The sequence below is a fragment of the Ornithodoros turicata genome, chromosome 9 (assembly GCF_037126465.1).
Source record: "Ornithodoros turicata isolate Travis chromosome 9, ASM3712646v1, whole genome shotgun sequence".
In the NCBI taxonomy this organism is placed as follows: Eukaryota; Metazoa; Arthropoda; class Arachnida; order Ixodida; family Argasidae; genus Ornithodoros; species Ornithodoros turicata.
Genome location: NC_088209.1, coordinates 21,151,798 through 21,168,154, shown reverse-complemented (window position 1 = coordinate 21,168,154; position 16,357 = coordinate 21,151,798). Strand labels below are relative to the sequence as shown.

General features: G+C 47.2%; 1 protein-coding gene across 1 annotated transcript in view; it reads left to right on the top strand.

Moving 5' to 3' along the window:
* The first annotated feature begins 393 nt into the window (after positions 1–393).
* LOC135368312 (tachykinin-like peptides receptor 86C) overlaps positions 394–16,357 on the top strand; it is a 119,038-nt gene continuing 103,074 nt past the window's right edge. Inside the window, exon 1 of the mRNA XM_064601504.1 lies at positions 394–1,009. Coding sequence (XP_064457574.1) covers positions 552–1,009 — 458 coding nt within the window. The 5' untranslated portion in view covers positions 394–551. The remainder of the gene's footprint in view (positions 1,010–16,357) is intronic.

Genomic DNA, 16,357 nt, shown 5'->3' with positions numbered 1-16,357 from the left:
AGTCTCGTTCCTATTGTGTTAATCTCGAGGTAACGGAACCTTTCATTCCGCGAGAAAAAAAAATTTACACTTCAGTATGCCTTAAGACTGACGTTCGATTCCTTTTCGAGAACGCATCTTCCAGCCTTACAACGCAATCCTCACTGCCACTAGCTCGCAACACAACCGGAACCCCGCTTTCGTGAAACGAGCCCTGCGACTTCATTCATCCACCTTCCAAACTTTCCCCTCCTCACCCTTTTTTCCCGCCTTCCCACCTCTACGCGAATCACGTGACGTCATACCCGCGAGCATCCCTTACGGCTCCCTTCCGCGCTCTCCCACTTCTCCTCTCAATTCCCGAGCAAGGGATCGACAAATCAGTTCGCGGACGACCGGTGTGCAGAGCGCTGGTTCACTTCTCCATGTGCGGAGGACCTCGCAGGAGTAACGCTCGATAGCAGACGGCACGTTCCAACTCGTCGCGACTGCCGAATCGAACAGCATGCAAAGCCAGATCGACGTGTTCGCGTTCGTGGGAAGCTAACCGCGACCGCCAGCGGCGACCTGTAATGCTCGTACCAGACCTTCTGGACCACCTAATCAACATGACAAGCGCCATGCCTGCATTCGCTAACCTTTCGTCGCTTTACGACGACGTGTACCAGGCCAACGTGTCGTCGGCCGTCATTGAAGTGAAGGGTGAACGCCAGTTCGTGTTGTCCCCCATTGTGCAGATACTCTACGTCGCGCTGTTCGGGGGTATGGTTGTGGCCGCGATTGTGGGGAATGCTATCGTTGTGTGGATTGTCTTGGCTCACAGGAGGATGCGGAGTGTCACAAACTACTTTCTTTTGAATTTGTCTCTGGCGGATATGATGACGGCCACGTTCAACACGTCGTTCAATTTTCTGTACATGCTGGAGAGCCACTGGGCCTTCGGGAAGACGTACTGCGTCTTCAATAACTTTGTGGCCAGCCTTACAGTGGCTTCTTCGTCCTTCACGATAGCAGCCATGAGCATAGACAGGTATGTGCCTTTTTTCTTGCATGGCTCTTGAGGGTTACTCTTTTGGATCTGCTCTGTGTGGTTGTGGCTTGGCAAGCTGTTCCCACCCTCTCCATTATGGAAACCTGGTGTCTCTGGAGATTGGTGTGCATTTCTTTCAAGTGATCAGCACACTCGGATGCTGAGTGTGCGCGATTTTCTACAGCTTCACCCATAGCCATACAAAAAATGTCGTTACAAAGTGTGATACCCCGTCTAGGGGAAAAATACTACTGTATAAAGTTTAGGTCGAGTCAATGTATGCACTGGACGGTCTGAAATGAAAGGGAGTGAAAAATAAGCCCGCAATTTTATGTGGTCATTTGGATCTGTTGCTGCATCTAGTGCAGCGTACACGACCAACGTAAGGCAACAAGAGTAGGAATTGGGCTAGTCGAAACTGATTTATATTGGAACAAAACTTTCCAGGGACTAAAAACACCTTTGGACTGCCTGGTTAACATCTCTTCTTGGTCCTTTATGCTTTTGTTCAAATATGCTGGCAACAACAACTCTCTTGATGTCACCAGCTGACTCTGAAGCGATATATGCTGGCTACTACAGAATTGCATGTAATCCATAGCACAGCATTCACGAATGTGACACATAACACGGGACGATTACATGTCCGTGTGACAGCTTATGCGCTAGAAGTCCGCTACTGCCATGGTGACAATGCGCCCTAGCGCCACATTGTCCCCAGGTCACGTTGTTTTTGTTTTCTATTTTGCTTTTTTGTATTTCGCGGGTATTCTTCTATTTCGCGTATTTCGTATTTACGTGTCCACTGTTACAACAGTACTTCACGACATCATAACACGCTGAACGCCAACCATTGCATAGAATGATGCCATTATCGCTTCTGATTCCTGGAAATTATGCGTGGGGCGTGCGCCCTTTTGTAACAGTAACTGCGCATAAGTGTCACAAAATGGCGTACACGTACCATTTTCAGCGAATCCGGGGAGAGAACGATATGTCATTCGAGGTGATGGTCTGCTCGAGAGAGCGTTTTGCGGTGAAGTTTTAAGAGCGCAAGAGTTGCCTCGTGTGGACATCTGAAACGGAATAGGCATAAACAACGACAAAAAAAAAAAAAAAAGATTGAAAATATTCATATTTTTTAAAACATATATTCTAAGAAAAAAGGTTGTGAAAACGGGGTTAGTTACCACCTAAGTCAACATAGCATCTGATAGAGGGTGTAAAAGAGTGGTAACCTTGCCTGTTACCGCCTCTTTGCAGTTCCAGTACAAAATGTGTCTGAGCTGTTATTCCAGCCACAGAAGCAATGCACTTTCCGGGAGTATTGCTTTCCCAGCATTGAGAGTGTAATGGACATTGAGCATATTGTGTACAATGAAGACTAATGCAACTAAAATTTGTTTTGGAATTTGCGCTAATCTGTTGCGCCGACTGCAACCAGGTACCAGGTGGAACTTTGCAACCTTTTAGGCGCACAACATACGCGACAGCTATCACCTTCTAAAAGGTGTAATCCACCTTTTTTCTTTTCTAAGAGTATAGGTGACGGTGACCGAAACATATTGATATTTTGCTTCTGCTTCTCAAGGCACACTACAACAACTTCCCAACGGCCCTTAAGCCGGCCCTTAAGCCTGCCCTCGGCCCATGTTTCAGTGGGCTCCTGGACATTGTGGCATTGCAGGCATCGAGGCAGTATAGATTTTGGAGCTCTTGCTGCTCATAAGAACGACGTATCTCACGCCATACCGTTTACGGGCACAGATGCCAACGTTTGTTGCGGATAAGTGGTCTAGATATTGCCAGTCAGTGGCAGCGCTACGTGACTACTTGAGAACAATTGGCGCTATTATAGATATCTCCATCCGTCGTGGCGAAAGCAGATTGCATGCGTCTTTGATGCATCGACTACGCCTGAATGTTGCCCAGACGCCTCACAGGATGTACAGATTGAGCAGATGTTGCTCCCCGGATTGTTCCACCTGTGGCACACCAGTGTACACTGAGCACATCCTCCTACGTTGCGCTGCATACAGGGTGGTCCACCAACCATGATAGAAATTCATAGTAAAAAACGTAGGCCCCGGAGAGATATGCACTCAAGGGATTTTTTCTGCTAATAACTTTTGCCACATATTGGTAACATTTTTATTTCATTTCAATTGACGGAAAGTTAATTTCTTGAATTGAACTCAGAGGGTTACAAGCCTTACAAGGGTTACAAATGGGGGAAAGGATTACAAGCTTTATCCACGGAACAAACACGCGAGGTGAGTGCGGGAATTGGAGCTATCGTATCAAAAATGAGGTCATCCGACGGCTTGTAACCCTTTTCCCTCTCCTGTGGCGTGTCAATGTAACCTCCTTTCTTCGCAGCTTTGCGCTCAAACTACTAGCCGTCAAGTAAGAGGCGGAGGAAAGGGCTCATTTCCACGGATTTTCGTCGAATTTATTTCGGCAGTTGGCATTGCATTACGAGTGGGAGTATGTTCTATACTGAGTAAAATGACCATGGGGAACCTATTTCCGCGAAGAAAACGTTAGGTTGCCTTGGGAAATTTCGCAGTTCAATTCAAGAAGTTAACTTTCCGTCAATTGAAATGAAACGAAAATGTTACCAATATGTGGCAAAAGTTATTGGCAGAGAAAAATCCCTTGACGGCATGTCTCTCCGGGGCCTACGTTTTTCCCTGTATATGAACGGCCGAGACCCTGTTTGCACTTGGCTTTGCGCAAGATCACTTCCGGCCCATTAAATCAGAAAGTTATTCTACAGGGTCCTTAAACAATACAGCATCCCAACGTTTTGCCATGTCGATGCGATTTCTGACGGACAGTGGCTGGACGGCTTTCACTGGATTGGCTGTGACGTCACCTGTGTCCGAGTGACGCACGTGTTTCAGCGGCGACTGCCTGCAGTCACGGCAGATGAATGCGGATAGTAGGTTCTCCTAACTGTGACCAACCTTTGACGCATATTTTAACAATGCATATTCTTCCCCACCTTAAACGAATCAGAAAATTAGTTTTGTGTAATTAATTAATTTGACCGAATGCAGTAAAAAAAAAAAGACAGACGGTTACGACACACGACAGCTACCAATATTCAGTGCATTTCATAAACGCGTCTATAAGCCTGATGCATGGTCGTTAGGAAACCCCTATACATGCCGTGGATTTAGCCCTAGGAAATCGAGCCCTAACTTCCTCCGTGGGGCGCCAGCGGTGCCCGCGTCTCAAGCGCTATAAGCACTATAGCGTAACTAGTCGCGCATCCAGTAATTTGTGGTCGTTTCACGTTTTATCCTCTCGCGAGGCCGGGGAATTAGCGCTCTTTGTTCGCGGCTTCCATTGTTCTGCTTGCTGAACGAAGTGCTCATTGGGATGATTACGACGACGTCTCCAGATCGAACACTTTTGGAGCGTGCCAGCTTGAAAAATAACGTTAACGAAAAATAACCACGCTAGACGCGCGAGTCCAACATTGATAGCGGTGTCATTCTGTGCAGGGCCATTGTCTTCGCCGTGCTATGTGGTGATTGTCAGTGCGGTTAGGAAATTTCACGCACCGCTTGAACGATCGAAAGTTTAAGCGCATATCAACCACTTAGTCAACCGAATGTGAAATGAAGGAAAAGCGCTGGAATTTTTCCAGGCGGCTGGGCTCTCCCGGAGGGCCGAATTAGCTTGATGAATGGAGTGGTGCCGATACTCGGGAATCGAAGAGAAATGTCCAAAGCGAGGTTGGAGGGTCAAATAACAGATGGAAAGGAGGGAGGCACGGAAGAAATGGGAACACCGGCATTGTTTTATTGAACATCAAGGTGTTGGTGCCACATATCTTTCTCCGGAGATAGTAAGGATAGGAGGGTGTAATACGCGGAAAGCAGAGTTCTTTTATGGGAGCCTTTATGGACAGGAGGACTCACTCGTTCCGTCGCTGTTCTTCTCTTCATTCCTTCCAGGGGAAATTGCGTTTTCGTGTAACGCAGAGCGTACGAAGTTTAGAAGCCTTATAGTAGTACTACATGGCATTAGGAAGATAGAGGAGGAGAAAGGTAGAGGAGAAAACGTTTGCAAATAAAAAAATAGCATCGGGAACTCGGTCCCAGCCGTTTAGTTTTGAGACAAGCAAACATCCGAAATGCGTCATATGTGATGGTCTTATTTTAGTCATTGTGTGAAGCTCACGAGGCTGTGGAAGTGAACACTAGGAAGGACGCTCTTGGAAAACACTTCCGTGGATGATATGCCTGACAATGGAAGCACACAATGCACAACCGGTAATTGAAGACATACATTTCTTAATTTTTTACTTTATTTATATGAGACGTTTCTGTCTTGGAAACATTGCAAAAGGCACTGGTGCTTGACGTGGTCATGCCCACCACGAATTAGCCAGATGACACGCTGAGTCGATCGGCGTAGAATGATACCGTTATCAGTCTGGTTTGCCGAGAGAAAACCCCACCTCTGTAGCAGTTCGCATGCATAGTCGCATGCATAGTTTGCATGGTTTTTCTTGTATTGTTGACTCCATGAGGTAGTTATTCTTGCTCCGACCATCAACGTCCACCAATGTACCAATGTACGTTCACAACAGAACGTACGTCTAACCTTGCCAATAACTCATGTAACAGAACGGTAGTTTACTGAATAACGGTTATTTCCGTGAGTGTTGTGTGCTGAAGCTATCTTTCTCGAATGTACAACTCTGTAAGAAGGGGCAACCCTGTACTGAACACGAAGTACTTCTTAAAACGTCTGGGAAGGGACAAACGACCATTCAGACCATTCTAGTCCTAATTGGAAATAGGAGGTCTCATCCTAATACGACGTTGATATTTCATAAAAGCAGCAGCGAACCACAGCGTTCGTAGCTGTCCCTATCCTATCCGACGGCATGGCACAGCTTTACGGGGCAATTATTGCTGTAGAACGTCCCCTGCGTGATGGCATCCGTGGCACTGTGATCGAGTAGCCCCCTGCGGGTGGCCGCGCGAAGTTGTCTTCACTGGCGGCGAAGGGGTCCCGTAGTTCGTAATACGGTACAATAGTTTGTGTTTGCGCATGGGAGAGGGTCAAGTGCGGAGAAACCACGTGACGAAGCTTCTTTCCACTCACAAGGCAGCAATAAGGGTGTATTCGTACCCCTTTATTGGGTGCGAACCGTACGGGTATTCGTGCCCCGTCACCGAGTACACAGAAGAAAGCGCGTGCGCTTTAACCGTGAAAGGTTACTCCCTTATTTGCGAGGGGGGCCAATGAGGACGACCCCACGGGCAATATGGGAGAGAGTGACACTGAGGAGCTGCGCAGACAGCCGGCCTACTTCCAGAGCATATTGAGGCACGTTTCCAACAAAATTGACTCCCAAGAAACAAAACAGAAAAAATGAGCCTCAGAAGCTTGGGATATTTGCAGAGGCATCCGCAAAAAACCGCTCGGAAAGGAGACGGAATTTTTTCCAGTGTTGTTATTAAGGTTGACGGGAGCTGTACAATGAGTTTGGTGGACATAATTCCGTGACCAGTGGCTCGTGGCATGGTGTCAACTGGCAGCGTGTGTGGTCTACGCCGCGCCGCGTCTATAGCAGATGAACTTTCAGTGGCAAATGAGAGCTCATCTTCCCTCGACGTCACGGTAGCGGGTTTGGACCGCGCTTACACACTAAGGGAAAACAGAGTATACCCAACTCTTACGCAGCGTAAACTCTTTGTCACTGAGATCACTCTTTTTTAGCGTAATATTCACTCATTTTTTCGAAAGCGTGTTACACTGTCGCCCGGGAGTGTAACTTAACCCCGCAAGGGGAACCCCCCAAGTGTAACTTAACCCCGCAAGGGGACAAAAATTACTCTGCGTGGATGGACTGTCCTTCACTCACGTTACTTTGTTACTGCTTTTCGTTTACTGATGAAGAGTGCCCCCTTAACGTTCCGTCCCCGTGCCTGACGTCTCCTCGGATGTATGCACACTGAGGGGGTCTATATGGACGGGTGTACAGTCGTTGAAACTTGAAAGTATGGCTCACTAACACGCACATACTTTGGCGATCACTCACAAGCCGCGATTTAAGAGTAGTAGTCAACAGACGAGAACCTGCGTGTTCAGCGTGGTGATAGTCGTCAAGCAGGGTGAAGAGAATATCGCAAGCGTAAGGCGGGGCGAACAGAGTAAAGATGGACAGAAAAGGGTATAGAAAGAGTGTAAATGTCATAGTTACACTCCATTTACTCTTTTTTCTTTTTTGTCTTTTTTTCTGTAGAGTGTAGAAGGTTTCGCCGCTTAAGCCGTTGCTGATCTTTCAGAGCACTTTTTAGTAAATTGAATTGCCCATTGACATTCTGATAGAACGCATAATAAATTGATCTGGTTTAGATCAACCCCAAAATGCCATTTTCTTGCTTCTTAAAGGACCACTAAAACGCCCAGATTTCTCCGCGCATGATGGAATGCCGTTACCTTGACATCAAGGCAAAAGGTACGGGAATCATCCATTGCGTTGTTTTCGTGATTTATGAGAGAAAGAACTTGCAATTTACGCTTTCCCTCTCCCTCTTCATCTAATGAGGGGTGACAATGCGGAATGAGCACTCATTGGTGTATGTAATGGTTTTGACCAATCCATTCAGAGCGGGACATCGCTCCAGGGGACCGATCCGAGGCCTCTCCGTTTTGTCGGCCGTCTTGAGAAGGAGAAGGAAAGCGTACATTGCGGTTTCTTTCGCTCAGAAATCACGAATGACGCAATGCACGAATCCCGTGCATTTAGGGAAAGGTTAGCCATGATGTAGGCTTGCTATTTCCAAAAGCAAAACAAAAATGAAGATGAAGCGGCAGAGACACAGAAAATTAAGAAGAAATACAGGAAAAGACAGCTCCTTCACTAATCGTTGTGCAGCCAGTCATATAGGAGGTGTCAGAGAGTGCCCAAGAGTTTAGATTCCCGAAGGAATCGTGTCAGCGCAGACGCGACGTCAGCGTGCTCAGTAGGGTCAAGTTGCACCGCCAGGGAAAGCTCTAGGTAGCCTAGATGAACGAGACGGTTCCGGAGACTGGACTTTCGTACCACTGGCAGGCAAGGAGTATGTGTTGCACGTCAGCTTCTACATGACACGTGGGAAAAAAGAAGTGATTGAAGTTGGCTCATTTTAAACAGGAGGAGTGGAGATCATGCCACATTCAACGGCAGCCGATGAAGCAACGACTCCTCGATGCGCGGGATGCGGCCAGGTACAGCATGTGTCATCAGCGGGTCAATGGATTTAAAGAAGGCATTGGTTCGTATAGCTTCTTGCTGAAAGAGCTGCGTGCAGTTGGCAATAAAGCGACGGATTTTCAGCTGGCAATAATAGGGAGCGTAAGGGGAAGAACAGTTGGCTGCTCAGTGTCCTGGGCATGCCGAGCGAGAGCGTCAGCACGATCATCCTCAGAAAGTCCGCCATGGCTCGGAATCCACTGGAATACTACGCCGTGTCCCAGGGACCCAAGTTCGGAGTGCAGGGCGATGATCGTTGTGTAGGTGTCAGTGATGACTGCAGCAGAGTAAGAGGCCAGCGCCTCCAGAGCCACTTTACTGTCGGTCAGGATCGTCCATGCCCCGGGCGCCAACGATGAGACGTGCCTCAAAGCGGCCAGTATTGCGAATGCCTCGGCCTCGGCAGACGAAATAAGAGGGAGTATGAATCCGGTGTTCAATTCCACCCTCTGAGATGCAGAAGGCAGCAGGCGACCCAACTAGAGATACTGAAGCATCAGTGTATACGTGGGTTCGATGCTGATGGTGGCTGTGGATGTGGCGCAGGGTCAGTTGGCAAGCCACAACTGTTGACACACGTCATCCTTTTTTCTAAGACCCGTAATGGACGTTTGCACAGCAGGGTAGTGAAGTGACGGCAGCTTAAAGGACGTCCTTGAACTCCCTTCGCGGGTAGATTTCCCTCCCGCAGAGGCAGCCGCGCGCTGCACAGCGGGTGGCCAATGAGAACACAGAGGGGTGTGACGTCATGTGTACTTCCGGCAGCAAGACAAGCATGTGGGGAGTGTGTGTTTCTTGACCGTGTTGGGGAGTGTCCCTTTCTTTATGATAAGTCATCGCGAGTTCAAGGATACTATCTTAAAAGAAAACAGGTGTCCATGATGCGCGCTGAAACCCCGGCTGTGTTCCAATACTCGGCGCAGGAGAAACTGTCTGAGTGGACAGCTAGGTAGACGCCTTATCGGCGGAAATGTGTCTGTTTCCTCAGTGGTCCTTGCATTGCACTGTTCTTCACATTTTGCAAAACTTCACTCCGCCATGTATTAACCCTGGGTCCTTACGGTAGCACAGTAAATAAATTCAATAAAATATCACTTTTTTTTACTTATTGGTGAACGCCGTATACGCACCAGACCTAAGAGCATCGATGTCGTCGACAAGCGTATTAATTTTCACGGCTGCTGTCAACGACTACAACTCAGACGCATAGCTAGCCTGCATCGATGCAGACTAGGCGCAAGACGCCTGGATGACTGTCTAGGCGGGAATTGGAACAAAACTGAACATGGCTGCACTTCCGGTTAGACCGCCAACCGGAGTATTGGAACACAGCCCCCGTCTCCTGACGAGAACGCGGGCAGAGGCGAGAGCCGCGCCATCTAGTGCCACGCGCATGAGGGCAGTCGTCGGCGCGATTGTATCTCATTACGGCCGATGTCTCAATACGGCCGAAGATGTCTCATAACGGCCAAATGTCAAAATGTGTATTGTAACCTGTATTGATATGCAATGTCGCAGCCAGGTATGGATATACATTCAGCAGGGTATAAGCCATTCAGTGTGCCCTTAGGGCCCTTATCATATTTATATACGAGACAAACGGTATGCTATCATACCGCAGCACAATGCAACATATTGTGTAATGTGTACTCCCACAAGGTAGTGTTGATTTGGCTGTGAAGCAGGCTACTATGTGGAGGTAGCTACTTGTGGAGAGCTAGATGAATATTGGCTTTGTTGTGACGTTTTTGGAGTCATCCTACAGTCACTGGCCAAGAAGGAACACCTATCTCAGTCGATGTCAGTTTATTTCCATTCGCCTTACAATGGTACAATTCTTGCTTCTGGAATGAGTAAACCTGCAAGAAGCGAAGAGCAACCATGAATAGGCTAGAATATTTAAAAAAAAAGAAACAAACATTTGACTCTACATGGCTGGTTTTAATGTGCACAAGCTGCATACGTGTTGATATGTGTCTGTTATTTCATACAAGGCTAACATAAATCTTCATCTAGACAAAAAGAATGGCAAGCCTTAAAAATGTGACTTCCAGGTAAACACAGAGGACGACCATGAGATGAATTTAGGTTCCTCAGTTCATTCCCTTAACGGAAACATGTGAATATCAAATAGTGATACATTACAATTCATGAAATAATGCATGCATAACTTTTCGTTTCTGGTTTCTTTTTTTATAAAAGTAGTGCACGAATGTTAATTCGTGCACTACTGATGATCCCCCTCCTTCTATAGCATGCAAAACGTGATTAGCGCTGAGATGAACATATATGTTCATGACGCGAGTAATTTACTGATCCAAAGGAGGTCGCGTGGGATTGCGTGACGCTTGCGAAATGTACAGCAATGAGAGTGGCGAAACGAAACTTGTGAATCGTGCATTGCTCTTCATGGTAGCTGCCAGAAAATCCAAGCAAACTTATGGGACACTGGATTACAGGTATGTTGGCATCTTTTTCATTCCTGCACCTGATTTACGTGGATACATGGGTACGGTGTCTCGCGATGCTGGGGAAATATTTGCATGTGGAAGTGTGCATGGTGTGCATGGTTCTAGACCTTTTATTTTTGATCGCGTAATCGAAATATCGGCACCTCCCGTGTTGTAGCTTGCACGTGACCAACCAAGAGCTGTTCCTCTACTAGCGCTTCCTACAAACGACAAAACCAAAGATGTGGGAAGGTATATTTTTGATTGCTCATATATAACGAGAAAATGTATCGTTTTCAGGTTGCTACCACTGGTTCATGTGCCCGCAATTTTACCGCGTGTATGATTAAACTAACGACGTCGCCCACCACGGCGGAAGTGTTTTGCGCTCAAGCGTTTCAGCATGAGGCCTGTAGGTAACATTTGCTGCTTGCTGCTTTGTAGCGTTCCACTCCTAGAGTGGAAAACCTCCCCACTTCATCATCACAATATATATGTTGTTGTTACCCTTCTGATATATTGATTCTGAATTTACATATTCTAGCTTAGAGTAATTCCGAAAGCCCAGGGTGACACACGCTTACAACATTGTGACATCAGTGCAGTGGCATAAGCACTAATGTAGTGCCCCTCAAAGATGAACGAGGCGGACTCTTCCACCCCATGTAAAGCCTTATAAAACACCTTCTGAAATATGTTTCTGACTATGCAACTGGATCATGATGACATAATTGTCATTGTTTACCGTAGTTTCTTGAATATGTTTTGAATATATAAAAAAATAGTCTGGTTGACAACGTATATCTTATGATCATCATCAAACAAGAGCATATGTCGTTTTGTTCAGCACCTTATGTACTTTTTTTTTAAATTTCAGGTGGACGTACATTGTAGAAGGCAGCTAGTGGGGGAAAAGATCATGGTCATAGGTCATGTGGCTCCTGGTACATGCCCCTGTGGAGTAACTTTTTCAGAACACACACAGACAGTTTGCTCGCAGAACCAATGAGTAGAATGTTGCTCGAATACCGAAAGAAAATGGCGTAACAGATACAAATATCGTATGACTCGGTATGGCAATAAAAATATTTTTCACGAGGGATGCATGAAACACTGTCGTAATATTGTGTGCATGAACCATTGTGTGTGCCACAAGCCGTGAGGGCACACCCGCCTCGGAGACGCTTTGGGAAGCATACAACACAGTGATTGCTAATATGATGGACTTCTTTTTTTCTTTTTGGCCGTGATGAAACATCTTCGGCCGAAATGGACTCCCTTCGGCCGTATTGAGACTTCGGCCGTATTGAGACACTTAGGGATTAAAGGATTTTCGGCCGTAATGAGACTTCGGCCGTATTGAGAGGTTACCGTCGGCGCGACCCGCAAGTTGGAACTAGGGCCCAGGAAAGCCGGAAGCAAGGGACGAGAGGGAAGTGGAGAGGGACGGACTAGAACGTATCGCGTGATACGGCCATAATCACACTCACTCACCACTTGCTCCGGAAGGAGAACTGTGAACGAAAACGAGCACATGACGTGCTCTCGCTACGTCAGAATCTAACTTCGGCTGCAAGCAGCCCAACCGTTATTTGCGATCCGCGCTGACGTTGTTTTTATTTCTTTTAATTTGTTTCTTCTTCTTTTTTTTTTTACGCGGACGAAGAAGATGTAGAAGGGGGAGAAAAGTTTCGTTTAGGTGAAACGAAAAAAAAAAAAAAAAAAGCGGCTTGAGTCCGCTTTTCAATTAACAATTTTCTTTCGCCTCTAGAAATTTACAGAGGGGTGTTACCTTAATGAAAACGAGAGCAAGTCGTAATTATACCGTGGAAGCGTAAAGTCACGCATGAGAGCCCTTCAGAAAGTTGTTGCAAGCCTTGAAGATAGCTTTTCTTGCTCACAAAAAGAGAAGCACAAGAACTCGCCAACAAAACGAAGAAGAAAGAAAGCGGATGCCTTGCAGTGTTCACTTGAGCACTCCTATACTTCCCTTTGTATCCCTACGCGTTATCGCCCCCTCTCCCTTTCATATCTTCTTTCTTTCATCTTGCCTTGCGTCACGATTTAGCTTCTATCGGGGGTGCTCCAAAATGCACGAACGCATAACGTGAAAGTGTGCTCAACACAGCTTCTATAACGCTTTTTCTTCGTATATGGTCTGAAAGGGTCGATCCCCATGCAGTGTCTCAGAAAACAAAAACATCGACGCAAAAAAGAGAAAAAATGTAAATAAAAATGAAACGCAAAACCACTGTACAATGTAGTAATAGTATCTTGCGTAGGTTGCATACTCTAAAGAGTGTTATTCAGTGGAGTTACGTTTCTATAGAAACATAACTCCGCCGAATAACACGCTGAGAAATCATCAGTAACGACACCGTTCTCGACCCTGATTCGTTTGAAAACTGGAGTTCGTACGCCTTTAGTAGCAGTAGTAATTAACTGCTGAAAAAGAAAAAAAGTGGGGGAGGACTTGGAGGCACGATGGCTACCCTAAGGGCGCCTGCATCTCCATCCTATTTAGGTGGTTTTGAGGTTTATGATATGTGGCTGCTAGTAGCGGTTTTATAGAACGCTTTCCTTTACGTAGACACACAGTGCCTTGAGTGCCTTCATGTCTTGTTCCTTTGTGGGCCATCTTCCCATTACTTTGCAGTAAGAGAGTCTTTTGTCCAGTGCTTGACGTGCCTGGGACAGTCTTTCTCTTGAGTCTTCTTGTTCTGGGCGCCGTATAAGGACGTGTACCGTGTCCTGGGGCACTTTGTAGATCTCGCACAGTCTTGAGGCTACAATACCGCGTTGGAATAGACGAATTCAGAAAATCCCAGTGCTCTTTGCGCACGCATTGCATCCTGGGCGCTAGGCTGAGCGGGGGAACAAAGTGTAATCCTTCATATTTTGCTTTCGCTGACCTTGACCCGTCGGGGACAATGGACCGGTAGGGGAGAAATCGGAGCGGTTTGAAGGCCACCCGTTTTTTTTTTTCCGTATTAGTAAACTCCCATAGTTCAAAGCGCCACTAAGCAGTCTGGGATTTTCTGAACTCGTCTTTTGGCTGGTGGCAGTATATCAGGTCCCCCAAACTCACCTCGGAAAACCATGCAACGAAAAAGGCCGCCACTAGATACCCCACTGTTGCCGTTCCGGATCACTTCAGCGCGCTAAGTTTAGCGGCGAAATGTTTTTGTTGTTTCTGCGAATGAATCTAGTCTTTATATGTCCAAATAAAACGCGTATAACAACTTTCTGTGTCGTGCTTCACTTTATGGTCCCGTTTTTAAACGTGTTGAGCGATCGGAAGGATCTAGTGCACGGCTGCGTGCATCACATAGCGTACCTGTCGTACCAGGCGCCGCAGGCGCAGTCGTCCATTTCTCCTTCGGTGACTTGACCTGGCTTGGATTGTGCTTCAACTGGATCTTTAGCGCGCTACAATCAAACGCAAGCCAACGTCTGGTAACAATGGGGTATCTAAGGGCGACCTCCGGCATTACATGCATCGGGATAGGAACAAATACATGGGAAAATGGCGACCTTGGGGGACTTGCAGTATATAGTGCGCCGAGACAAATCCGGTGTGGGGGCTTCGGCCGATCTCATGTGGAATGATTGCCGTGAGATCGGGGTCAACGTGAGACAGGAAATCTGTGTGCCGGAGGGCTTGCTTCCAGCTTTCCTTGGACGGTCTGATTGTCGATTTGGGGAAGAATGTCTTGGCGTTCGATCACGTGAAGGGCATTGCCGATAACTTGGTTTCACCCAGAACATCCTCCTTTCGTTACACTTGTGCAGTTATCTTACGGCGAATTCCGTGGTCGTTGTAGTCCCGAAAAAGTTGCACTCGCTCGAGTGCGCATGTCACACCGGACCGCTTCAATTCAACATGCACTGGCTCTTCCGTTCCCTCTTCGTTCGTTTCTTGGCTGAACCCCACGCTGGTACAACAACAACAACAATAATAAATGAAGGAGACGTGATGATGACATGGGATGTTTCCCCGTGGTAGCCACAGGACCCTACCCCACTTCACAACGGTTAATATGAGAGACTGAATTATGATGAATGCGAAGCGACGACAGGTCGGAGCTCTGTTTAGAGCTCTTCGAGGAGTCCAGTGGTTTGCATGAAAGCAAAAAGGGAGCGAAGACTGATACGCAGGAGAGCTCCAGGGCCAAGTACTTTGGACAAGCTGAAATGGTCTATGGTACACTATACACTGCGCTCCACGAGAACGACCAACTGAATTCGCTATTAGTTGTCACAAAAAGGCGTACGCCCCGCGCTATCCACAAATTAGGGGTGATAACAACGATTGGCCTTCAGCGTGTGTTGTGCGGTGAAGTTCTGTTTCTGATTTGTTCGGAGCACGCCAAGTCGGAGTTTGTTGGGCTTCTGAAATTCCAAGTGTTTGGTTAGGTAGCTCTTGTTGAAGCTATAATTTTCATAGCACATTTTCAATTAACTTCAGCGCCATGAATTTGAAATCTTGGCTCATAGCGGACCTCTTGTTATTGAATGAGGAATTGAGGGTAGATGCTGACAGGTCCATGAGGAAGGCTGAGCTTATCACTGCTATTGAAACTGCAGGAAAACAGGAAGATGAGCTTTCAGAATGTTGGAAGTAGGTTCAGGAAGGAAAAAGGCAGAAGGAACTTGAACTCCTGCAGGAGCAAAAACAAGTGAAGTCTGCCCAGGACGCACGATCCCAGGTCCCCCGTACGGTACTCCCGATGGTGCCCACCGGAGCGATGCCGGCTACGGCGAGCATGCCGTTCCTTCACCAGCCACCACCACCCCGTTTCAAGAGTACTGCGAAGTACCAATCGGGAATGGCAGTGACACGTGACAGCCGCCAAGAACTGCCTAAACTTTTAAAACTGAACTTCACTGCATAAGACGTTTCTATCGAACAACCACCACGAATGGCATCACACTGTTGAAACGGACGGTGGTGGTGGTGATGACGGAACTGCTTACCATAGTCGACCACAGTTTGGCGGGCAACGTCACAACTATCGCAGGGGGAACCATGCGTCCTGGGCCAACTACACAGGGAACTATGAGGGAAATTCAGGAAAAACACAGACAGAACAGCCGGTACCCGGGCGTATGCCGTTGAAACAGATGGTGGTGGCGGTGGTGTCGACGAGATCGGCTTGGAACAGAACTTCACCACGCGACCAGCTCCTAGCGGACCGCCATTCCGAATGATATGCCGTCTCCTGATGTGTTGATGTGTCAAAAATGGGAGGCGGCGACTGTCTTTGACCGAATATGCATGTCCAAAGACAGGCGGTTTCTCCTGTTTTCAACAATTATCAGGAGATGGAACGTTGTCATTTGGGGACAGGTCGTTGGCATTCTCTTCCGTGACTTGTTGAGGACGGAAGACGTCCACTTACGCAGTTGCTGAAAATGACTGAATGCATGGGAGAACTGATGTTCTGAGGCTGGAACAACATGGAAGGGACAAATACATACAAAGCCTCAAGTTGCCTAAGAAATTAACGATGAAAGATGAAAGTTGGAAGTAGGTTCAGGAACCTTTCATCTTTCATCGACTGAATGCAGTTATTCTGTCACAGAGAGCCGCACACTCTGTGACAGCGACCGTGCCATTCAGTGCAATAGTTG